The 25556-nt window shown below is 38.8% G+C and overlaps 1 protein-coding gene across 1 annotated transcript in view; it reads left to right on the top strand.

The window, feature by feature from the left end:
• The window catches only part of TNKS (tankyrase), a 107223-nt gene that overhangs the window by 19201 nt on the left and 62466 nt on the right, over positions 1-25556 (top strand). The window contains exon 3 of the mRNA XM_072334226.1: positions 5048-5143. Coding sequence (XP_072190327.1) covers positions 5048-5143 — 96 coding nt within the window. The remainder of the gene's footprint in view (positions 1-5047; positions 5144-25556) is intronic.

A 25556-nucleotide genomic window follows, 5' to 3' on the forward strand; every position in this document is an offset into this window, starting at 1 on the left:
GACAACTGCAACAGAAATATTCCCATCTTTGATCATGCCTGCCATTGGATTTTTTTATTCCTATTCTGTTCCTGCTCTATTTGTGTCCTTGCCTTCAATAAGAAATGTTCTCCTTTGGTGCACTTTTAGCTAAGGCAGTATGAAGGAGGAAGGGCTATCTGATTAAGTAATGTCTTGTGTTTAGACTAGCTCCCTTTTTTGTTTTTCCTTCCTCTTATGAGGCTTACTTCTCCCTTGTTGCTGTATAGCTAGCAACAGAAGCTTTTGCTGTACTTTCCTGGTGAAAATGTGAAGGTTGAAATGGCAATGTTTGTTCTTGGTGGACTTATCATTTGAGACCCAAATGAGGTAATGTCAGTTAGCTTCACGGTTCAAAATAGCTGTGCCAGGAGGCTGGGGGCCAAGCGTGTAATTTTAGGATTCATCCTGCTGTAGCAAGTTGGCAGTATCTGAAATAATTTATGGTTGTAGTTCATGATCTGTGCAATACTGAAAGTATTTTCTTTTTCAGATGGGAAGGTTCTGTCCATTGTCTGCAGTACTGATTGGGAATAATAGTGTAATTAAAGCATCTCAGGTGGTACTGGAAATCAGGAAAAGTATTGTAGCAGTTGTACAATCTATTTTTATCCTCATTATGACACCTATGCGCAGAATTATGTCCTACAGTTAGGCTTGCAGAGCTTTGATATCGATGTATGACATGAAGATTCAATAAATTGAGCAGCTTCTTTATACTGTATTATATGGCTTATAGAAAAGGTAATGATAGCCACAGGTACTGTTACTAAAGGCTCTGCATGCAGTGCAGAAAAACAACAAACCCCATTGCCTCCTCTGTCCAAGGGAAATAAAGCAGCATATCGAAATCTGCTCATTAACAAAGTTCCAGGAGTGAATTTGTGTACATGCAATCCAAATGCTTGCCTGTTAACAGCAAGATCTTGATTCAAACTATTTCCACTTTTCCTTTTAACGCTACTCAGAAAACATCCTCTGAAGGCAGTGTGCAGTATTTGAAGTCCAAAATAGCAACAGTTAGCTAGAATGGCTTGTTCTGTTGTGTTTCATTATAAAGGGAATATTTTTCTCAAACAGGAGATCTATCTTGACATTTTTCTATACAGTGCCGGTGCATTAGAAAGGAGATTTAGAAACACACTGTGTCTAGATCTCAAATATTCTGTGGTTAGAAAGGACTTCATTGGGCTAAAGTACTAAAGGTTTTCTGCAAGCAGGAGAACATTCAATTAAAAGCCACCTGTGGTTTGCCAAGTGTACAAGTACATCTGTTACGCCAATAGGCTAAACATCAAATGCTGCATTTCTTTTGTTAATTCATGTTGATGACAATATTGCTCACTTGGGTTCCTTCTTGTGAGATTATGTACTGAGGAAGTGTGGAAAGGATAAAATCAAATAGCCAGTGTAGGAATAATACTACTTTTGATCCACATTTGCTTTTTGTATTCATCTGTATTTCAGTTTGGTCCTTATTTATATAATTGATTATTTTGTGATGCTGTTTCATTCATTATGTAGGTCTGTGTGTTGGACTGAATAAGGAAGATGTTAGTAGGGCCACACCCTTGGCTGATAGGGAGATTAGAAGGGTTATGACCAACAGGAAAACTGGTTGCAGGAACAGAAGGATAAATCTCATGGTTACTGCAAAGGAGTTGTGTCAAGTTCTTTTTCTGAACTCAGCTTGGCCCTTTCAAGTGCTTGTTCCACAGATAGGGGTTCTGTAGGCATCCAGCTTAAGCACCTCTAGTCAATTTTTAATGTGTTTAGATTTAAAAAAAAAATAAAAAAAAAAGCATTATAAACCTGACATGAAAATGATATGCTGTTAAGCCATACCAAAGCTCTCTGGAGTTCATTAGCATGACCAGACTCTTTAAGTATAGTGCATAATTCTTGGCCATTTGGGCCAAGAGAGTAGCTGAAAGGAGCAGCAAGATACCATGTTTTTGTGCCAGGAGAAGTAGCAGGAAGGTGGCTTGCTCAGGACAAAGAAACTGATAGACTTGCCACTCTGCTTGTTTTAGCATCTGGCTTAGGAAATTGTAGATCCCTTTAACCTTGTTACCTCTCTTTTTGAGGTTGTCATTCTTGTACCTTAAGCTGCCTCAGCTTTGCTTTATATGCCAATCTAAACCTCCAAACTCTGATCAAATTTCAGATGTTCCTCTCTGAAAAGCCTGATGTTCCAACCTTGCTGCTGTGGGCAGGGTTGCTTGGGTCCCCATCCAACCTGGCCTTGAACATCTCTGGGGATGGGTCATCCACAACTTCTCTGGCCGGACGGTGCAGTGCCTCACCACCCTCTGAGTAAAGAGTTTACTTCTAATATCTGATCGAAATTGCCCCTGTTAAATTAAAACCGTTCCCACTTGTCTTATCACTGTCTGCCAATGTAAGAGGTCAGTCTCCCCCACGTGTATAAGTTCTCTTGAAGTACTGGAAGGCTGTAGTGGGGTCTCCCTGAAGCTTTCTCTCTTAAACAAGTCCAGCTCCCTCAGCCCACCTTTTTGGGGGAGATACGCCAGCCCTCTGATCATCTTTGTGGCCATCCTCTGGACCCGCTCCAACAACTCCACATCCCTGTCATACTGGGTGTCCCAAATCTGGGCACAGGTTTGGTTACTGTTGGCCTTCTGGGCTGCAAGCACACATAACTGACCAGCTTTTTGTTCACCAGTGTCTCAAAGTATTTCTTCCTACAGCTGCTCTTAATTTACTCATTACACAGCCTGTATCTGGGATTGCCATGACACAGGTGCAGGACCTTGCCCTTGGCCATGGTGAACTTTGAGGTTCTCGCAGGTGCATCTCTTGAACCTGTCCAGGGTCCTTCTGGATGGCATCCCTTTCCCTCCAGTGTGTTGGCTGGTGTCATTCAGAAACTTGCTGAGGATGCTCTGTCCCGGTCACTGACAGAGATGTTAAATAAACCTGGTCCCAATCCAAACCCCTGAAGAACACCACTAATCTCTACCTGGGTGTTGAGCCACTTACCACAACTTTTAAATGCAACCATCTGGCCAATTCCTTATCCACAGAGTGAATCTTCTGTCACATCCATGTCTTTCCATTTTAGAGACAGTGACATTATTTGGGGCAGTGTCAGATGCTTTGCACAAGTCCAGGTAGATGACATCAATTACTTTTCCCTTATCCACCAATGCTGTAACCCTGTCGTGGAAGAGCACCAAATCTGTCAGGCTCTATTTAGCTTTAGTAAAGCCATGTTGGCTGTCACCAGTCACCTCTCAGCTTTCCATGTGCATGATTTCCAGGAGGATCTGCTCCATGACCTTGCTGGTCACAGAAATAAGATTGGTTTGTAGTTCTCTGGGTTTTCTTTCTTTCTTTTTTCCTTTTTCTGTTTATAAGTTGTGATTCCCTTTTTAACGGGAATTTCGCTGTACTGCCACAACTTCTCACATACGATAGAGAGGGGCTCAGCAACATCTTATTCAGTTATTTTTCTCCCACAGCTCTTTGTTCCACACTCCTTTCCATGTGAATCCTCACATCTTCTCATACAGGCATGCTATTTCATCATTTTGGGCCTCATTGTTCCCCTGATATGCTTTGGGACAGATCTTTCTTCACCTCAGGATTCAAGGGAATAGAGACAGATACTTACCTGTACTTACCTTACTTACCTTCTCTGTTGTCTGTATTTAAGAAAGTCTGGAAAAGGTCCTGTTTCCCACCTCTTACTGGAATGCTTGACTGACTTGTGACACTGGCAGGGAGTCGTTTCTGCCTGTAGGATTTTGAAAGGTGAGGCAACATGTGGCACAGATGGCATTTTCAGAGAACACGGGTGCCAGATGTTAACAAGGTTCTTTGGGCACGTGTATGCTGAACTTTTTCATTTGTGTGTCCTCCTCTCCATGTGGCAAATTTGAACCAAAAAAAAAGACAACAATGAACAAACAAAACAAACCCTTCTAGTAGAAGCCCAATCTGCCTATTTTAATCTTCTTTCACAGCCATGGAGGAATCACAGTTTCTTGGCAAAGCATAAAACAAGTCAGTTAACTTCATTAAAGAACCACAAGTTTTGCAGAAATTCAGCCTAAGGCAAAGTATTTAGCATAGGACCCATTAAACTGAAATATCTGGCATTTGGCAGTGCTATAAGCATTTAGAACTGGAATTGTGTAAGAAGAGAGGTTTGAATAAAGACAATATTGCCAGTTTAGATTTTAATTTGAAAATAAGTCTATTTCTGGTTAAAATTGTGCATGCAATATAGTTCTGTTGCTTTTCTGGATTTCTTTGTCACTTTCATTTTTTTTGGATGAGCTTTTGTAGGTGGTTATTCGCTCTGTTAATACCTTTCTAGACACAGTTGCATATTGTGCTCTGAGTTTTTTAATGTAACTGGGTTTTTGTGTGTTGTAGGTTTAGTGTATGCACAGGGGAAACAATGAGAATAATAGCCTCTAAACATATAGGCTTCAGGTACAAAGACGCATCTTACCTTATTTACTGTGCTTCTTGAGGGCAAGCTGCTATGCTGTGGTTAAGATATTGCACTTAAGTGGTGAGCCCCAAAAAGGCTGGAGCATTGCTGCTGTACGGAGACACAGATATTGCCTTTGGATATTGAGCAGAAAAAGGATCAGGAGCCGGTAACAAGCAGCAGCAGCGGTGCTGAAGGCAGGAGCTGTTTCGCAGTTAGCAGATCTACCAGTGTGAGTCAGGGAACGCGCAGCTTCCCAGCTGACAGGAGGGACCCAGACCTGAGCATTGCGAGAGATTCAGGGTTCATGTTTATCAGGAAGAGTCACATGATCTTACTACATCTTAACTTGCCAACTTAGCCTTACTCTGGAGGAGATTCTTTGCTGCAGTGCTTGGGGGGGCGGGGGGGGAAGGGAGAAAGAGGAAAGAAAAAAAAAAAAAAAAAAGGGGAAATAAAATTGTGCAATGTGTGTTTATGCCTACATCATGCCGAGGAGACACTTAACTGTAAATAATCTGTGTATCCCTGAGGTAAGATACTGTTTCTGCTTTCCCTGCACAGTGCTGCTGCAGCACGGAGCTGATCCAAACATTCGGAACACCGATGGGAAATCGGCGCTGGATCTGGCAGACCCCTCAGCAAAAGCTGTGCTCACGGGTAAGATGCTTACATCCATCCTCAGTGGTGTTCCCTTTTGCATGTGCAAGTTCAGCATCTTAAAAAGCTTCTGCCTTTTTGGATGATCTGTTGTGTTAGTTAATTTTGAAACTGTGCCTTTTACCAGATTTCATTTTGTTGTGACTGTCCTTAATCTGCTGTGCTGCTAAAGGTTTGCTTATTCTACTTATGCTTAAACTGTAATAGCTTGTCATAACATCGTTCGTTATTCACTGTGTTTCTGTGTTACTTTTTGAAATTGCTACCCAATGTCAGACTTGAATAGAAGCCCCCAGCCTATAAAAAATAATAATAATCAGGTCAGTTGTTTTAAAGACCTTCAGTGTTGAGCAAGCAAGGACAATTGTATAACTATAAAAGTACCTGTGATCTGAAAGACAACCTGCTACCGACTGCAGAGACTAACAGTTACCTTGTATTTTGCTGCAGATTCACATGCTACCTCATTTTTCTTCCTCTCCATTAGTTGTTTTTTTGATAGAATTGTTACCCATCTATTTCTTCTCTTCTTGGGGACTGCTAGCTGTCAAACAGTGCTTTCCATGAAAATATTAAATAAGTACAACTTTGTACGCAGCTTTTTTTAATAAATGGACTGTTGTGGCATACTAGTAAGCACTGCAGTTTTAATTTAGTAGCCTGTCAAATAAATATCGAGAAATCCATGCTCCTCTGTGCAGATTTTGACATGTGGGGAATAATGTTTAAAACAAAGTAATCCTCAATTTAAAAATGTGTACAATTAGATTTATAGGAAAAGATTTGGCAGCTAAGCTCCACTTAAAGAAATAGCTGTTTTCCTACCTTTATTTCCCCTATCTCTTTGTCTTTTTTTTTCTTTTTGACAGCATAATTTATAGGTTACGTACTATCCAACACCCAAATTCTTTCTTCAGATGATGTTCCTTTCACTTTGTCAGGAACATTTCTTCATCTTCTCTTTCCAGCACACACTGACTGCTATACATAATTATCTAAAGCTCTGCAGTGATTTGAGAGTGCTTTTGGAACAATGCACTTTAAATACATATGCTTTAGTTTAATTACTCCGTGTCAAATTTAAGCACATTCCTACAGTGTTAATTCCTATGTTAGCTGTATTAAGCAGGTTAATGTGATTTTTTGCTGTTAATAGTGCAGCTGTACAGATGTTGAAGATGGAAAGGGCATCTGGGAGTCAAAGTAACTAGAAGGTGTTAATGGCTTTTTAACACCTGGTTTTGAGAGCTTGGTGTATGTACAGTTTGGGGTGTCTTGCCTTTGATCTATCCTCAGACTACTCGGAGAGAACTTGAGGGCGTAGCAAAAGATGCAAGGTCCATGATGATGACTTCATGACTTCTCCTTTGACTTCTCTAGGCATCGGATCAGCACCTTGTGCTTTAGGTATAGTAGAGGGCAAGGTGTCATTGCAGCCCAGTGAGATGAGTTAGAAGCAGCCCTCTATGTGAATGCAGCATCCATATCCCTAACCCTTGTGTATCGGCGCCCACTAATCAAGCTTCTGAAATGAATGGTTGCAGCCAGGTTGTGCATATCAACACATGCACGTAAATCCAATTCTGCTGCTCTTTAGATATTTAGTGTTAATAAGGTGAGGTAAATTTGAGAGCTTTTATTTTTCCAGGTAAGAAAATCAGTTTTTGGTTTTAATAGCTTTGTCCTCAAGGTGGCTCTTGACTATGCTGGGCCCTCTCTGTGTTGTGCACCTTAGCTCTAGTATGTAAATAGTTTGATTCCTGCTTTAGCTGCTGTATATTTCCAGTATGTTGAAGAAACTGATTTTTGGATGCTATTTAAATGGAAACTTTCTATTAAAAGCTTAGTTCTTCTGGATGCTGCCCTGCTTCTTACTATCCCTGTTAGGCTGCTACTTTCTCATTCATTTTCCATATGTTATCATCTTTATGTCTGTCTTCATCTCTCTGGAAGAAGGAGGCTTAAGGGATTTCTTAGGCTGTATCTGGCTTGGGTTAATCTTTAGCTACAGTGATGCTTTGTAATTAGGTGCATCAAGACTTTAAAGGTATTACTGGATTAAGAACCAGGAGGATGTTAACTTAATTTCCAGTATTTAGTGTTGAATGGTGGGATTTTTAGAGCTTTTAAAGCAGAGTGCTTCTGAAAGCGTGATGTGTACTTGTTACTGTGTGTCTTTAAACAGTATGTGTGCCAGGGCTGTTCTTAAGATGTTATTTTTAGTGCCTTTTCTGTCAAGTGTCTGACCTTAATAGACTTTTCCACACTGCTCTCTATTGATTGTGGGGTAGCAGGGTTCCTTTCATCACTTTTTGGATCAAATTCGTGCATTGATGTTAATCACTTTGTGAATGAAGTATGTTAATGGTCTGTGTTTGACTTGCACTTTAGAAATAAAGTGAAAATTTGCAGATAAACTTGATAAAATCTTTTTTTTCCCCCCAGTTTGACAGAGTTCTGCATGTGTTTTAAAAGGGACGCTCCCTGTGCACAAAGAACATTTCTAGGTGTTCTGACACCAGGTGCTGAATCCACAATGGTGCGGTCTTTTTTGTCTCTCGGTCTAGAAGAATGTACAGTATCTTTTTCTCTCGTTTTACAGAAAGGATATATAATGCACTGGTTTCTGGGATGACTTCCAGCCATTTTCTTAGACTTTTCTCTTAAAATGTATTGAAAAGGTTATGCAACACAAAGGGAAGGCTAATGTTTAGATAGAAATTGACTTAAATTTATTTTCCGTCAAATTCATTCTCGTTTACAATAACTGCCTAGTTCCAGCTTCTTAAAAAAAATATATAGAGAGAGATGGTGAACCTGCATTTTAGTACTTAAGCAAGAAAGCAGTCTTTTTTCCCCTTCTGCAGAATAAGCACCATTTGTGTGAGCCAAGCACTTCGTGATTTAGAGGGCGAAGATTTTTCTTCTCTAGATTCCCTTACTGTTCCTGAACTGGGTTATCAGAAAGAGATTGTAAGCATCTTTTTTCTCTTAGGCTAAAATGCTAGTATAGGCTCTAAAAATATCTCATCTGATAAACAGAGCCATTGCTTCAGATTAATATCCTAGTTAATTTTTGTTCATTTGGAATGTCTGGTTTCTGAGCTGGGGACTCAGCTTTGTGGCTGTGCTTGGCACTGTGGGACTCCCATCCAGAAGAGGGCCTTTGGGAGCTATTGCAGTTCAAGTCCTATTAGTCTTCATTATTCTCTTCAGCTGCTTATTGCCTCTTTAAACATTGATATCCTTTTATATCATTCCAGTGCAGTATATGAAGAGCCAGCAATATTATTAATGAGAATGATTTAGTTTGAATGTTCACATATTGATGCTTTTTTTGCCACCTCCCCATATTGTCTGCTGTCTAGAACTGCCTTTTGTATTTGATCAGTTGTTTCTGTACTTGAGCTGTTAGCAGGGCTGAGGATGCTTAGGCTGGATAATATGTTCTTGTCTGTACCACATCGCTGTTTTGCAAGGTTGGCTTTGATTGGCTTAAAGCATTACATTCTTGAAAGAGGTCCAAATGAAGAAAGCTAAACTGCTGCCTTTCCATCTTGAGGAAAGATTTTTTTGGGAAGGGAGGAAATAATGTCTTGTTTGTTAATAGAATCAATTTTTGAAGTCGAACAAGACTGTGATCTTCCTACTTGCTGTGGAAAAGTCTTTTATAAACAAAGTAATTAGGTGCTATTAAGCTTTTCTCACTCAGGTTTTTTGGATGTGAAGGACTGCTTGAGTGAAAGCACAGTCGAGTTAAGGTTATCAGAAGTGTTAATGAGTATTCATATTTCCATCTCTTTGTCGTGTCAGCTTTTTAATTGAAGTGGGGAGCATAGTCCATGTATTGAAATATATTTGCAGATTTTTTTTTTTAAGTGAGCTGCCTGCCAGGAAGGGGAAGATTTGATGTTTCACTGCAAAAAGTTTATGGAACATTACAGAACAGAAAATGGATGTTAGGCACAACTCATTAATTCTAGAATTACCGGGGTGGGAAGAGGATTATAGTTTTTGTGTGAGTGTCTTTTGTTATTTGACAGTCTTAAATCCTCTAATCTTTCCTTCTGATTTGATAATATTTCTTTTCAGGTACATTTAATGATCTAGAAGGTATTCTGTACTAGATAGATACTAGCATTTCCTTTTGATTTCATTAGAACAATCTTTTCACCTGCAAACTTCCTCCCCCTTTCCTTTTACTGATCTAATTCTCATATGTTGCGTCCTCCAGATTCAAATCATTTGGACAACAGGCAGCTTCTGCCTTTAAAAAATCAGCGTCATAAACAGCACTTAGAGGAACATCTGTAGAGGGAAGGAGGACAGATATTGCTTGAATGGTTTGAGCTCTCCAGTTTTCTAAAATCCACATATTTTCTGACAAGTGACCAGGGTCTGCAGCCTTAAAAACAAGTGTGAGAAATCCAGCAGGTGAGGAATATCCTTGCCTTCTGATGAGCTGCTGGCTTACATCTTGAAGCAAGCAGTGTTAAACATGTGCTGGAAAAGGCCTTTGTACTTGAATAAATCTGTAATTATTTGTTTGGCATTCAGGTAGGTTTGCTGTCTTTGTTTTTGCTAGGAAAGAAAGAGGCTATTTGCATAAATTCACTGCTATGGGTATGATATGCTGCCTGTTCATTTGGAGTCCTTGGCAATACTTTGTTTACTTTCTGGAGATTTATTAAAACCATTGACCTGCCTTCAGGAATGCAGGTGCATTGCTCATCCAGTCTTTAGAATGATGTGAGCAAAATATGCTTGTGGCACCTATGTAACCTGAAGTCTATCATAGAAATAACTCTCATCTGTAAGTTATAAGCAAGAGGATGTAGGATGTGTATATTCTTGAATTAATGCAGGAGCCCCTATTTTTAGAGAATATTATAATTGTGGCTATCATGTTGTATTTGAAAGCGTAGGTTTAAAAAAATCTTTTGTTTCAGTTCCCTCTTTCCTCTTTGAAGGGATTACAGAGCTTAGGAGGAAAAAGTTTTCCTGTTGTAATGTCACCATGTTTCAGTTTAATTTCAAGTTTGTTTTCACTTTAGGAAGGGAGGAGTGAACATTTCTTTTTATCTGCTAGTTGGTATTCATTGTACTTGTTTCCTCCACAAGAAGGAGGAAAGTGGCAGTGTTCAAGAGGCATCTGGATGAGGAGCTATGAGATATGGTTTAGTGGCTAGCTGTAGCAACGGTAATGGGAGGATGGTTGGACTAGATGATCTTGTTAAGTCTTTTTCAACCTTGTGATTATATGATTCTATGAAGAGCAGTCCTTATTTTGTACTGTCTACACATTAAGTTTTACTTTAGCAAAAATGAAGTTTAACATGTGTTATTCCTATCAGTGATTCTTTCTCCACTTTCCAGCACTAAGTTTATCTTTCAGGATGATGTATCTAGAATTGAGCATTATGTTCTGGTATGACATCCAGTTGAATTCTGTAGTGATGATTCAATAGCGTTGGTGGCATTTTTTGTTACAGACTTTATTCAGTAGTTAGTTACGGAATCAGAGGTAATAAAAAATGAAGGATTTCATGAAACTTCTGGAATTCGCAATTTCTCTTTAGTTTATGGGTTAGACTCCCCCTGAGTATAACTCCTGATTATATGATGCATGTAGTGTTTATTGTCTTTATTTCCTGATACTCATTTGTTCTGTACTATTGCTCATTCCTTGAATTTGTTCGAAATCTTTCTAATTTCTTTAGTTTTGTTTGTGTAATTCGGTCATTTAAATGTTTCTTTCTATGTTGTAGATTATTTAACACCAGTTCTAATGTTTTTTTTGTCATAGTGCAAACAAGTAACTCCAGCTTTTAATCATGATTTGAGGTATCTAGTCCTTGGAAGTACTTTTCTTCCCATTCCATGACTTTGTAATTTCTCTAATTTTGTACTGAAGGACTTTGTTCAAGGATTTATGTGAGCCATTGTATATCTTCTGATGCCTGGGTTTTCTGTTTCCACACCTTAATAAGATTAGATTTCTTCCTAGTGTAACTGTATCTCTGGATGATATTTTTGTAGAGTTTAGTTTTAGAATGATGACAGCCTCTCCTTTTTTTCTCTTTGTTCCCTATTTTAGAGGTGAGCACTATCATCCTCATTTTGTGTTTCAGTTCAGTTCTGTGTCTGGAAATGACTTCTTTGGAATGAGGCTATCTGCTTGAATCAGGCAACTTGTTCTTTTTCTGTTCTTCATCTAGGTAAGAAGTTGAAAGTCTGTGGAGCCTGTAGGTGGTCAGATCTGAAGCACTGTGTGATTCAGGATTGGTGCTTTGAAAAGTATAGCTTTGATTCACACCATCCTCTTTTCTAGATTTTTTGCAGTCTTTCAGCAGTCTTTCAGCTTGCTTTTTAACTGTGTTGTTCGTGTAGCACCATTTTAATAAGTGGTCTTAGAGTGGAGTTAAACTCTTAACTTGTTCCTTTGGAAAATTAATTCTTTTAAAGCATTCACAAAGCACCTCATACAGTCTTTTAGTGCTCTGATTCTCAACTCTGATCTTTGCATAGGGTTTTGGATGGTCTGAAAGCTTTCAGAAATCTAATGTACACTAATTTACGTAATCTGTAATACCCAGGAAAACTTAATATCAAAATAAACTTTTCTTCCTAAAATCTGTATGAGATGGGCAGAATAACAAATAAGATTCTCTGACTTGTAAATAAGAGCCTCGAATGTATTTTCCTTGCCCCGGGGAAGATGATTGCAGAAATATGTAAGAAGCATTTCTATTTCTGTAGTGCATCAGAGCACTTGTCTTGTTTGTTTCTTTGCCTTGGGCAATGACCAATCTTATCCTTAAAAGAAGAAAAAAGAGTAAATGTTGATTGTATAATTTTATTTGTTCAGTTTAAGTTACTTCTTGTTCATTTTGAGTCTGTTGTTTTTGTTCTGTAGTCAATGCAGTGAATCTCTACTTATTAGTAGCAACTTCTGGCAATCCTGAAGCCACGTGCGGTTTTGGTCTTAACTACATTTTTCCCGCTATCCATGGGTGGCTTTTTCACACTGCATAGTATTCTTCATGGGACAGTACACCAAGATGGAGTGCTACTGGTTGAGCAGGTGAAGGTGGTGGCATGATAAAACTTTTAATTTGTTCAGTTCTGTTCATAAGTAGGATTGCTATACTGCAATTCTAACTATTTTGATGGATTCTCTTTCTGTGCTGCCTTTGACTTTAAGCAAGCATGAAACTTTCCTGATTGTTCTTTAGCTAGCTGGATTATTCCTACAAACAAAAGCTGCTGTTGCTTTCAATTTCTGTGCTGTAACCTCAGCAGCAGTATGGTGTTTGTGCTGTTTTCTTCTAAAGTGAAGCCACGTTAACATTTTGAAAGAACTGAACACTCATAACCAAAACCTTGGGAATCTGTGTCTGTAAAATATATAAGACGTTTGTTCCAAGCTACATGGATGAATCTGAAAGAATATTTATGTTGTGAAAGGAAAATATTCTGACTAGGAAGTGAGAGAGGCATCTGATTTTACCTTTTTATATATTTATTAGGGTACAGACTTTGCTTATAGGACTGCTGACTGTTCCCCACTGCCTCATTCAGCAGAAATGATAAGGATGGCTTTGCTCTGTGGAGGAATCAAACTTGCAGAGTAAAGTAGAATGTTGTCTGGCTCCCGCTTCATTTGCTGCAGAAGTAGAAAGCAACAGGGAATGGTGTAAGATGGGAAGAAAAGGGTTGCACATATGGTTAAAGCAGCTAAATATTTACTTTGGAAATGTACAGGAAGATCCTACATCCTGTTGTGTCAGCATTGCTGACTGGTCCACATGGTTCTTGTTTCTTCCTCCTGACTTCTAGTCCTGGTTGTCATATAAATGCCTTATCCAATGTATGTGATCTCCTCAGCTTCTCTGTCCAGCTTTCATCCCTTTCTCTTCTCTCCCCTCACCTACATATTCCCAGTTCTCAGTGTGATTTGCATTCTTCTGATCTTGAATTGTCAAAATAACACCTTTAAGAGTCTATAATAAATGTGAAGATACTAAAATAATGCTGCGCAGAGACTGCAGAGCTACAACTGAGGTTGGAGAACCACAACTAAGCAATCTCCCTCTTGTATGCCATGAGCTTCTTTAGCTTTCCCAAGAGCTGTTTGAAATTGGAAAACAGTGCAAATTTAGGAATCATTTGAATGGATTTGTTTCTTCTAAGACATCTTACTTAGCAAGTGGCTGTAGCTTGAAAGGTCCGATTGGAATAATCTGCATAAGAAGCATAGTGATCATATACTACCTGCAATGCTGTAGTCAGTGGCAGTCTGCTGATAAGAGGCTTTGTTAAGCTCAAAAATGTCAGTTGACAAGGTGCTCCTGCTCTGCATGGTTGGCCAGGCATTGGGCTTTGCTTAGAGGTATGTTTGGACCTAGCTTGGTCAGAATCATTTTGCTTTTCATTTTACTACATGTGGTAGAAACAAATTCAAGGACAAGAGTTTAAGAAGTAGTTGATAATACTCTTAAATTTAAAGGGATTTGGGCTCCCGAGTTATATTTTTGTTAATTTAAAAGATCAAGTGTTTTTAGGGTGAAGTATCAAAAGGAGAAATAAAATTGCCTTTTAACTTCCTTTGTTTTCTTATGAGGCAATAAATGTCTACAAGAATTTCTTTTCAAACTTATTTTAAAATGTTTTCACCTACCGATTGTGACTTTTTTTTCTTTGAAAACTGTTACAGAAACTCTCAAGTTAATTTAACTGGCTCATATCAGACATTTTATACTTAAGTCTTTGACAGCCTCCTTTGGGTTTATCTGCAGCTCTTTGAACCTTCAAACTCTCAGTGCTCCTGGTTTTATTCTGCCCTTTTGCTGATGCTGTCATTCTCCTTGCAGGGATTGAAATACAGCATATACATCCACCTCTGATACCCTATTTCACTCTAGGATGCTGGGTCGTAAATGGAATGGGATGTGTGCTGTGGCATTTGCTGCTTCTAACAGTTCTTAGATGCCTTTATATTTATGCAGTAAATAAAGCAGGTGTCCAGCAATAAGATTTAGTTTGTTGTGCAGTCCTCATTGATATGCTGAACACTGGCTATCCTTTGCAGAGGGCAAGTCAGGCATCCCATGGGAAGGAAAGTGGTATGGTCATAGCAGAATGCATGTATGTGCAAACAGAATGTGTATGGGAATAGAGGGTAATGGGATTTAATGTAGATACACCCCAACCAGTACAGTCATTCACTTCAGACTTCCTTCAACATTATTCTTTATTCCTGGGTATAATTTGAGTGGCTCTTTTATCCTTTCCCCCCGCCTCCCCCGTCCAGTCTAATCCAAGCAGCAGTTTTCAGAAATATCCATCTTAGGTGAGGTTGGATTTTTCAAGTTGACCATGCTGGGCATTTCTTCTAACTTTGCATGACCCAGGTATTCTGTCATGCTTTGAGTATCAGAAATATCTAGGTGTTAGTTTCTTCCCAAAGAAGCTCAAAGAGGTTTTGCATCTTCTTAAAGCGTAGAGCATGATGTGTGAGTTTTGTGGATAGCACAAACATTCTTTGTCTACAAGACAAAGGTGCTATTCTTCTTGCATAACATTAAAACTTAGATTGAGGTATGCAATTAGAATTTCAGCCTAAAGGAATCAAACTTGGCAGAATTACAATGGAAGTTAAGTTTTGAATTGCCAGTGTTAAATAAGCTAGAGTTTCCTAGCAGCCACCAGAATTTCTACCAGCTCAATGTACAACTAGGATTTTGTAGAGTCATATATCTTGGATGCAGCTTGTTTTGTTTTCGTGTTCCTCCCAGCTTTTAGACCACCTACCTTGATAGGTCTTTTTGAAATGAATTTCAGGGTGTAGGGGATTTTTATAAATTACGAAATGTGTCATGGAAATTGAGTTAATAGGATTTATTTGATGAGGTGATCTGGGAATGAGCAGGTACAGTTGCGGTTTACATTTCATGTGGCCATGGGTGTGTTCTTTGTGCCCTACAGAATGTTCCAGAGATGACTGAGGAGATGTAAGAAGCTTACATTTAACATCACGTAACCTACAGCATCACTTTGAGTGGCTTGGGCTGCCAGACCAGGGGCAATAGGTTTGGGTGGGTCCAGCTAATACCACTGATAGGAGCACATCTTCCACACCACGACCCCAGCCTGTTGTCCAACCCATTTGCTGAGGTGGAATGATTGAGGGAAGGCAACCTGGAGCAACTGATGTGAACTAATCAAGTAGCCTTTTTAGTGGTGACTAATATAATTATATTACTCTGCAATATGTTGCACAAAGCTATCTAAAAAAAGATGGAAAAGGGGTGTAATTGGGTGGCCTGTCATGACACTCAGTTGGAAGTAGTGTGTATTTGTTGAATGCTATGTCATGAGACAAAAGATTTTCTTAAAAAAGATTCAGTAAGGGAAATTCACTTAAGTTATCACGAGTACTATAACTAATGACTACTAAGATTCAGAACTTCCAGGTTTTGGTCTCATGAGCTTATGCTTCTCTCTTTTTTTTTTTTTTTTTTCATCTTTTCCAGGGGAAAAATACAACCATTTAAAGCATGACATAGCTTAGATGTGCTAAAACACAAACAAACCAAATTGCATATCCTCCCAGGAGGCTGAAGTAAGGAAGGAGGAAAAACCACCCATCCAGTTTTTGTCTCAGTTCAGAATTTATTGCTGGAAAGCAAGCAGATCTTCTGAATATTTGATGCACGAACTTGAATTTCATAGAATATGATAAATGGGTAGAACTAGAAAAGTGCTGGGCATTTCGGTTTATTTTTAATTTGTTCTGTGGTTACGGTGATTTGATTTGTGGCTGAAGAATATGGGAAACTGACTAGAAGATGAAAAAAACCTGTCTGAATTTTGATTTCCATCTCATGGTTTTTACTAGCCTGTGGAGACTGCGGACCCACTTGTGCTTCCAGTCTAGATTAGGTTTTGTGCTTGGAAGTTGTTTTTTGGGGAAAGATCGTTCTCACCTTGGTCTGACAGCATCCAGTTTTTCATCAGACACTGATTCCTGTTAATCACTGGGTTGCTCTGGTGATAGAGGAACAATTGCTAAAAATCATTTTCTGTCCTCTCAACCTCCTTTCATACCTCTGTGAAGTTTTATTTAATGTTGATGCAGTCTTGGGGGCTCTAGCAATATCTGATTTGAAGTGTGTGCATCACAAGAGGGATGTGGCAATGAAAGCGGGTATCTCCATTCTGAATATCTTTCTTCTTGCTACCGTGGGTGGGCAGTAAACACAAAAGAACTAACAGAATTTTTTGCAAATATTCTAAGTCGGTTTTGCGGCACGAGTTTGACAGGCCTGGTTAGCTCTTTGTACACTGGGGAGACAAATCTCTTTCTGAGATTCTGATACAAGAAGTCTTTCTTGCATTTGATCTAGCTGGTCTTCCAGAATCACTGGTTTTCTCTGTTCGTATTCTGTGCCATTCTTGAACAGTTAAGGTCTTAGTTCCCAGTGATCTGTTGAGCAGAGGTGCAGGTCTACAATAAAAGCAAGAAGATGTGATTATAATACTTTTTCTTGCCTTCTATATGCAGACATTAACGTTTGAAAACAGGTTTGTGTGGGCAAGACCTTGCTGTGTACCATCTGGCAGTGTAACCAACTAGAGGCATGTAGCTGAAATTGCAAGGATGCTACTGTTGCACTATGATTCCTTTCAAAAAGGTTCTGAAGGTAGGCTGTTTCTCTACACTAACAGAAAGTGTTTTTCCTCATTTTCTGTTAAGCTTTGGTAGCTTAATGGAGTTTTAATCATATATCAGTACTCTGTGACCTCTGATTACAAAGTCTCAAGCTCGATAATCATCTCTGGTTTAAGAGACTAAGGAACTCAAGACTAAACAAAGTGAGAACATCGAGGCTTTGCGCTAAAGTTTTTAAGAGCATAGTGATAACGTGCTTCTGTATGACTGAAATTCATTTACTGATCTGGAAAATTCCAGATTTTTGATTCCAGTTTTGATAGTCATTAGGTTAAGGATTTTAATCTTAACCTGATGATTCTTCTTGATTTATTTATTTTTTCCATTTGATGGTCAACTATTTGAAGGTTTTTATATAGTGATTCATAAGTCTAGCATGGAAATGAAATGAAATTGCTACTGTTTTCAATGGTAATCTTGTTTGGATTAGTAAACCAATGTTTATAGCTTTTCTATTTATTAAGACTATAATTCAGTACTGTTGAGTAGTAGAGTTGTGAATAGTAAGCCATGCAGTAAATGTAACTGTCATTGCACAGGTATTTTTTCATGATGGTAAGGACTGCAGATGACTTGCTTTATGTTTGCATTGGGCTTCTGGGTGCTTTCATGAAAATAGTGGATTTTTTTTCTTTTGAAATAGGTGTCTCCGTTCACCAGTACTTACTTTGCCAACTTGCTATCTTTTTTGTATAGTGATTATAGCTTTTATTGGAGCCCTGAGTTGGGCTTTTCATTACTTAGATAACTTCTGGTGTGAAGAGGCCTCCTTATTATTGCCTTTTCATTATAGCTTTGATTTTTTCTTTTTTTTCACCTTGTCACCTAAAATTAGCTAACGTCTGAATTAATGTGGTCAGCAACTCTTGTGAAAATGTCCAGCAGGAGTTTGTCTTGTAAATGCGTACAATTTATTGAGGTACCATAATTGGACGACATTTAACTTGAAATTTGTTTTAGAACATGTTTTCCAAACATAATTAAAAATAATAAAAAGCTCTGTAGTTGGTATGGTGTATTATTAGTCTGTAGAATAATTTGACATTTTCTCTGAGTACAGAAAGCTTGGTGTGTTTTGATACTGTTCAATGTCCTTGGGTGAGAAAAAAGAAATTTGTAGAATATTTAAAGTTTTAGGAAATTTCAAGACTGGTTACTGGACCAATGCTGCAGCATTTACCATCTTGAGGTAAAGTGGGAGCCATTGAGATGAAGGCCTCACTGGGGCTCTTCTGCTCTGTGGTACTTCTGTGGGCAGTGGCTGTTGTCTGTGTCTTGTCAGCAGACAAAGCCTTTTTAAAAAAGACTAAAAACTACTTGTTTGAAGTATTTTTTTTCTTTTAGTTATTTTAGGAGAAGCATAATATCTGGGGGGGTGGAGGGGGTTCAAAGGAGGCGGGTCAAAGCCGTATTTCTTACCAGGTTAATGAGCAGACATCTATTTTGCGTTTTCTTCTTCTATTGTCTTAGTGGACCAAGGAACACAGGAGGGTTTTTCTGTTCAAAAATTAAAGTCAACATTTCTGAGCAGTATCTATTATGTCTTCAATGAGATCACAGAATTGTAGGGGTTGAAAGGGACCTCCAGAGATCATCGAGTCCAACCCCCCTGCCAAAGCAGGTTCCCTAAACCACGTCGCACAGGTAGGCGTCCAGGCGGGTCTTGAATATCTTCAGGGAAGGAGACTCCACCACCTCCCTGTGCAGCCTGTTCCAGTGCTCCGTCACCCTCACCATAAAGAAGTTCTTGCACACATTTATGCGGAACTTCCTATGCTCCAGTTTCTGTCTGTTTCCCCTTGTCCTGTCTCCACACACTTCTGAAAAGAGCCTGGCCTCACCACTTTGCCCCCCAGATCACTGAGTTTTTCTAACTATGAGAACTGTATCCCTGATGGGTATTTATGGAACTGTTGGGCTCAGATATGTAAATGTTGAACTTACCCTTGAAACCTCCTGAATCTCTGAGTCAGCTCTTCTTGATTTGTCTGTCCAACTTGCTTCCTTGTTCCAAAATGTCAGCATTGATTCTCTGTGCAGAAATGGTGCCTTGCAGTTCTGCAGCTTTTAGTGCAGACACTAGCACCAGGTCTTTCCTCACAGGCTTTCTCCTGTGGCCTCCTGCAGTCACTGATGTTCAGTCTGTCCTTTTGGACATATCATTCTCCATCGTGGCATTGACAGCGACCTCTGATATTTCAAGGGCATGAAAACCAGCCTTAGAATTCATCCTGTTGTGATTTTTTAACTGTTCACAGCTCAAGGGAGATGCAGATCAATATCCTTTTCTTTCCATAGCAATCTCTGTTTGCCTTTTGTAGAAATGAATGTTACCTTTTTTTACTTAGTTTGACGGTTCTGATTTTATGACTGTGGTTTGTTCTTCTAGGTAGTGGACTCTTTCCTTTATTCCCCTCATGCTGTTCATCCAGTGCCAAACTGATAAGGAAGCTTAATCTATCATACAGTCAAAATTAATTTATTTTTAACACTTAAATCTCATAGTTGTTTTACTGACAATTTTAAAAGGTGTGATTCTATTGAAAATGTGTCAGCTGTGGTTTTTCTTCTATTGTTACTACTTTAATGTATGAAAGAGAAGTTCTGCCAAAAAAGATTCATCCATCCTTGCATGTTTCACAGACCTGTTTGTTTCTAATGTGCTTCAGGTGTTGTTTTTTTTGTTTTGTTTTGAAATTAAGGTTTTCTTTGTGATTTGTACCTAATCTTGTAGGATTTAATCACCTTTTGTAGTTCCTCCCTGTAGTGCAATGGGACTGTTCTTAGGCTTAAAAGAACTACATGATTAAATGTTGTACTTCATTGGTGGTGTAGAACAGTTTCTAATTTCAGCATAATAGTTAGTCTGTTGTCAGCCTTACACAAAGGAATAGATTTTGAATTGTTACCATATTATTAATGGAAAGTTTGCTTGTATCTGGCAAGCTGTAACATAAACTAAGCAAAACACTTGGTGCTTTGGAAATGCGTTGGTAAATCATAGTCAATTATGTTGCAATTCTCGAGAGAACCAGAATTAAAAATAACAACAAACCGTAAAGAATGAATGCATGTGTATTATGCTGGTATCTTTCATACCTACTTAACAGGTATCAGAACAATTTTCTACGATGCTATTTCTATTCCTGGCACACAAAGGCAGTTACATCTTTGTTCAAAGTAGAACAATAGCCTTTGATGGTAATTTAGAGACCCTGTAGTTGAGCCTTTTTGTAGAGCTGTGGATGTGTGCATTTATTTTTGTATGGCCAGCTGTTGCAAGCATTCATTTTGCCTTTGTTTAATATGGAATTTGAATAGATAGCTAACTTTTTGGGATACTTACTAATACTGAAGAATTGGATGTGCTCCTTTTTAGGTGGAATACTTAGTTGTTCCAGTGCGCTCAGCTTTCTTTACACGTAAGCCATGGTGTGATGATGTTTGTTTCAGGGTTTCTTGAACACCTGAAAGATTGACCAAGGTTTGTGAGTCAGGTCCTGGGACTTGCAAATCTCAGTCACTTCTTTCGAGGCTGACTGTGTGGTGGGGTTGGCTCCCAGACTCTCGGCAACCGCACTTGGTGCCTGTCCTCAATAGGACAGAAGGAGAACACAATCTATTGTGTGCTATTTCCCTGGCCTGCAATTCCTACCAGACCATCTCCTGGATGGCAGACAGCCTGTTCCACCATGGGCTTCTCCACAGGCTGTGAGGAATATCCTGTATCCAGAACTACTATATTTGCTTCCTCTTTCCTGACCTTAGCGTCCACAAGTTGTTTCAAACTTTTTGCTCACATATGTTTTTTTGGAAGCATTTTTAAAATAAAGATATTGGATTTTCTATTTCACATTGTAATTTGTCATGGAAAATATTTTGTCCGTGCAGAAGTTTGGCATGAAAGATTACCTAAATAATTTATTTGATCTCTGTAAAGAATTGCTGCTGAACGTGAGGAATGGTGGTGTTTTTCAAGTTGTACCCATCCTCTAAAGGAATGTATGCTAATCTAGAAAGTTTCATATTTCCACTGCTGCAGTAACTGATAATGTTTTCCTGAGAGCTTTACGTGCAATTAAAGACAAAGTCAACTCTGTTATAAGTAGTGTGATATTTCATCTCCTTGAAGATGATATAAATTCAAAACATAATAGTAATTTGTTATTGTGCACTAAGAAAAGCTACCGTTTTCAATAAGTTGGCTGGCATGATTTTATTTTATTGCATTTTTCTATACGATGCCAACTAGAGTCAGGTGAGTGTTTTTAAAATGTACTTTTATTTCCCTTGACACAGCAACAATAGTGGCAGCTAATATTTGTCAAAACAAATACCTCTAATGTAATGCTTTCTACCTTAAGGAAAGCATCTACTCTTTCTTATAGAACGAGTATAAATGAAACTGAGGACATTAAGCAACACATATAATGGATAAGGAAAATGTTACGCTGTCAAACTACTTACTAGAGATTTTATTTTCTGGCACACTTCCTACCCCAATAAATCTCTTTAATGTTTTTCAGGGACTTCAGAGCAGAGTTAGTGATTTAGCTAATAATTTCTGGGTCCTTGCATCACAGCCAGTATAATCTTTTAAATGCTCATTGATATGTTTTTAAAATGTTCCTCAACCCCCTCATTCTCCATGGGAGATCACCAGGAGGTGCATAGCTTCCCATCTTTTATTTTGACTTTTCCACGGCTGGCTTGGTCTTTAAGGTTAGTATGGGAAGAATCTTGAAATGTCTCTGTAATAAGGCAGTTCATAATGTGTATACGCTATGATGCAGAAGGCACACAGAGAATGGCCTGTGGCTTTTTCTGGTACATTAAGAGAACTACATTGCTGGAAACAGTGATATTTGCAGTGGACCAAAAACTGTCCTGACCTGAGAAGCAAGTTTTCCTCTGAAGTTCAGGTACAATCAAGATTACTGACTGTTGGAAGATAATTATTTTTTGGACCCAGGGTCTGATCCATGTGGTATCAACGACTCCTCCCAGTTTTCTGTCATCTATTAATTTGCCCTCTTTCACATTGCTTAGGTCATAAATGAAGATACTAAATAGTATCAATTGTAATATTGACTCCTGGTGTAATCCCATAATGACTGGCATACGCTTAGACTTCATGCTGCTGATTACAGCTCTTAGAGCTGAGCAGTTCATCCAATTTTCAGCCCAACACACTATCTCCTTATCTAGCCTGTGCTTAATCAGTTTGTGAGGATGTTCTTGGAGAAGGTGTGAGAAGCCTTACTGAAGTCAGAATTCACTATACCCAATACTTCCCTGTCAGCCAAGAAGCCAATCATTTTATTGTAAAAGCTTATCAGTTGTGTCAGGCATGACTTATTGCTCATAATTCCATGCTGACAACTCCCAGTCTCTTTCTTGTCCTTCACATGTCTAGAAATGACTTCCAGAATTATTTGTTCTGTACCTTTCAACATGATGCGAGTGAGGCTCGCTGATTGATAGTTCATTGAATCTTCTTCCTTCTCTTTTTGAGGAGGGAGTTGATTGTTTTACCTGATTCTCAAGATCTTCTCCAGATTGCCCTGACCTTTGAAATCTAATTGTTTATGTAGAGTTGTGTTCTGCTGGCCATTGGTGCAGTGTCTTTACCTGCAGAGTTTCCTCCTAATGAGAGTTCAAGCACCACTGCAGAGTTTGTACTGCAGAGTTTGTGCTATGTACTTCTGTGTGGCCTTCCAAAGTGTTGCCCAGCGTCTGTGGACACTGTAATTGTACCTCTTGTCTCTTGCTGGGGTAGTCCCATCTTAACCTGTGTAAATAGACAGACATTAATGTTATTCCTGAATGGGTTAATGTTATTCCTAAATGGAGCAGTGAAAAGAAATAAACACTTGGAATAGAGGGAAAGCTTGTACAATACAGTTTCCTTCTGCTAATTGCAAAGTAAGTAACTCTGAAAAACATGAAAAGGCTTAACACAGGACATGTATTTTACATTCTTGAGGATGCAAGGCCTTTCTATAAAGTGATTGAAGTTGAATTAAATATTAACCTTGCAAAGGGAAGATACTCATTTCCTTCCGTGTTTCTCACTCTCCCTAAAGAGCTTTAGCTCTCTCTAAAATTCTCTAATTACATTTGCTATAGGGGGGATTTTTTTCTCACTTTCTTTTTTTCTCAAGTTATGATAGAAAAGACTTGGTGAGAACAGGGTGAGAACAAGCTATTTTCTCAGTGTCTGAAAATTATTGAATCACAGAGTATCCTGAGTCAGAAGGGACCCATAAGATCACAAAGTCCAGCTCCTGGCCCCTCCCAGCACCACCCAAAATCCAATCCCTTTGTCTGAGAGTGTTGTCCGTAACAGCATAATGTGTTACCATGCATGGAAATGGTGGTAAACTGAGGAATCCATGGAAATGTATACCAACAATCTTTAAGTCTATATAGTAAATGCTGAAGTTTTGAATGCAAGTTAAATTTGAATGCTTCATCCTGGTTAAATTTCTATTCAAAATAAGCAGTCATTCCTTGTAAATATGGTGTACAGAACTAAGTAACCTTTAGTGAACTGTTTTGAGCAATAAAACAGTTAACAAGGATGATTTGTGATTAATTGTTATCTGGGGGATATTCAACTGAAATGAAGGAAGCAATTGACTTGAAATTATTGTTTCTTGTTTTGTGTAGACTCAGAGTTTTAGTTGCGTTTACTTTGCATGTCTTTCCTGATATTAGCTGACAGTTTGCCCCTTGAAAGACTGAAATATTCTTGCTGTTTCTTGGTTTCATCAGTCATGAAGAAAAATACCAATTGTTGGAAATGACATTTGGTCAATGGCAGGATTTAGTAGTGCTTATCCTGAACTACTTGTTCCTTCAACTCTGGCAAACACATACTGCTGCAGGGAAAGGACACAATTCAGAATTTGCCTGTAACTTTGGTTTAGTTAAAAGAAAGTCAAAGTCTTAGAGGATCACATAAGGGGATAGGGAGCAAGAAACTTGCACTTTGATGTAAGATACAGCAGGAATAAGAGGCAGAGCAGTCAGCATCAGCTATGTTTTTAAATAACTAACAATCTCAGGCTGTGTCTTCCCTAGTACTCATTGTTGCTTATTGTTCCTACAGAGGGTTAAGTGCATTAGACAGGCTGATACCTTTCTTATTGTTCTACCTCACCGTTATATGTCGAGAAGGAAGATTGGTTGTGATAATGGCAGTGGGTAGAGCAGGGTTTTTTTGCTGCAGAGGTGTGTTATGCTTGGGCTTCATGCTGCTTTGTGCTTGCTGAAGAGATAAAATGGGCATGAGCTGAGCTAGAGTAGCATGAGTAGATTCACAGAGCAGTGTGTGGTGTTGATTTCTGCGTTCAGGAAAAAGTGGCATAGTAATGCAAAGAGAGGTCTAGAGATATTATAGGCAGATGGTAGCCTCTTCCTTGAAAGCAATGATTATCTGACATTTATTTCAATAAGTATATATCTGCAGTGGAGCGTGGCAGCAAGCCAGAATTTATTCTAGTGCAATCTTGAGCCAAAGAGACAGGGGTGTTGTTTTGCAGCAAAGAAATGTGATCATCCTTCTTCATAGCTCCAGTTCAACCAAACCCATTACACATAAGAAATGAAGGTCAGTTGGGATGCTTGCATACATGCCTAAACTTAAGCGTGCTTCAGTATTCTAGCCATACTGTTTCTGGGACTCAGAATAGGTATTTTATAATCTAATCAGATTCTGAGTAATAGACAGATATAAAGAAAGTGGAAAAGGTACAGATGAAAAGGAAAAGAGCTGAGTTAAACTTGAAGGACTGAAGATAAGAGTTTTGAGTAAGTAAAAATAGTGAGTAGCTTTTCATTCACTCATTTAAAGTTTTGTTACCACTTCATTAGCATAAGTGATCATCACATCTGATGTTCAGGATCCCTTTTGTGCTGCCAGAACAGGGTAAACTATTCCTTGTACATTTGAAGATTAGATCTATGAAAACCAAGAAAACAGAGGATGATTCTTTAAATTGAAGTAGAGGAAGCTGAACCCCGTGGAATCTTTTTTATCGTTAAGTATGAGACCTGTATAGTTACTAGTCTGCAACATACAATCTGTTTAATAAATTAACTGTGTAGTAGCATACAGGTACTGAGGACAAAATGTCTGCTGAGAACTCAGCTCAGAAATCCATGCTGTGGTGGCTATGAATCTAATAATTTCTAACCCAAAGGTAATCATAGCCATTTTATAGCTATTAGTCTCAGTGCCAGTAGTGGTATTTGGCTTACAGACTGTCCTCTGTCACTGTACCCTGATTTACAAGGAGACTGAACTGTGAATGTGAAGGGAAGATAAAAAGTCTGGCATCAGAGTAGCACGACATATAAAACACTTTGCCTTGTCATCTAAACTTGAATATTCATCAGAAATCATTACAGCATATTATGAATATTGCACTTCTCTATTAACTCACAGGGTTGATTGCATAGGGCTTTATCAGTGAGCTGAACAGCTGATGATGAAAGTCCAGTAAGGAAGAAGAAGGTGGTTCTTCAATATAAGTATGTAAAGTATGCGAAGACTAATAAGGAAACATGATGTAAGAGGATTCCTGACACACTGCCCTATTAAAATGAGTAATGGAGTAGAGACCTCTACAGTAGAATCCCCTGGCCTGGTGCTGTCCCTCCCACAGGGCAGAC

Source organism: Excalfactoria chinensis, chromosome 4 (genome assembly GCF_039878825.1).
Source record: "Excalfactoria chinensis isolate bCotChi1 chromosome 4, bCotChi1.hap2, whole genome shotgun sequence".
Lineage (NCBI taxonomy): Eukaryota > Metazoa > Chordata > Aves > Galliformes > Phasianidae > Excalfactoria > Excalfactoria chinensis.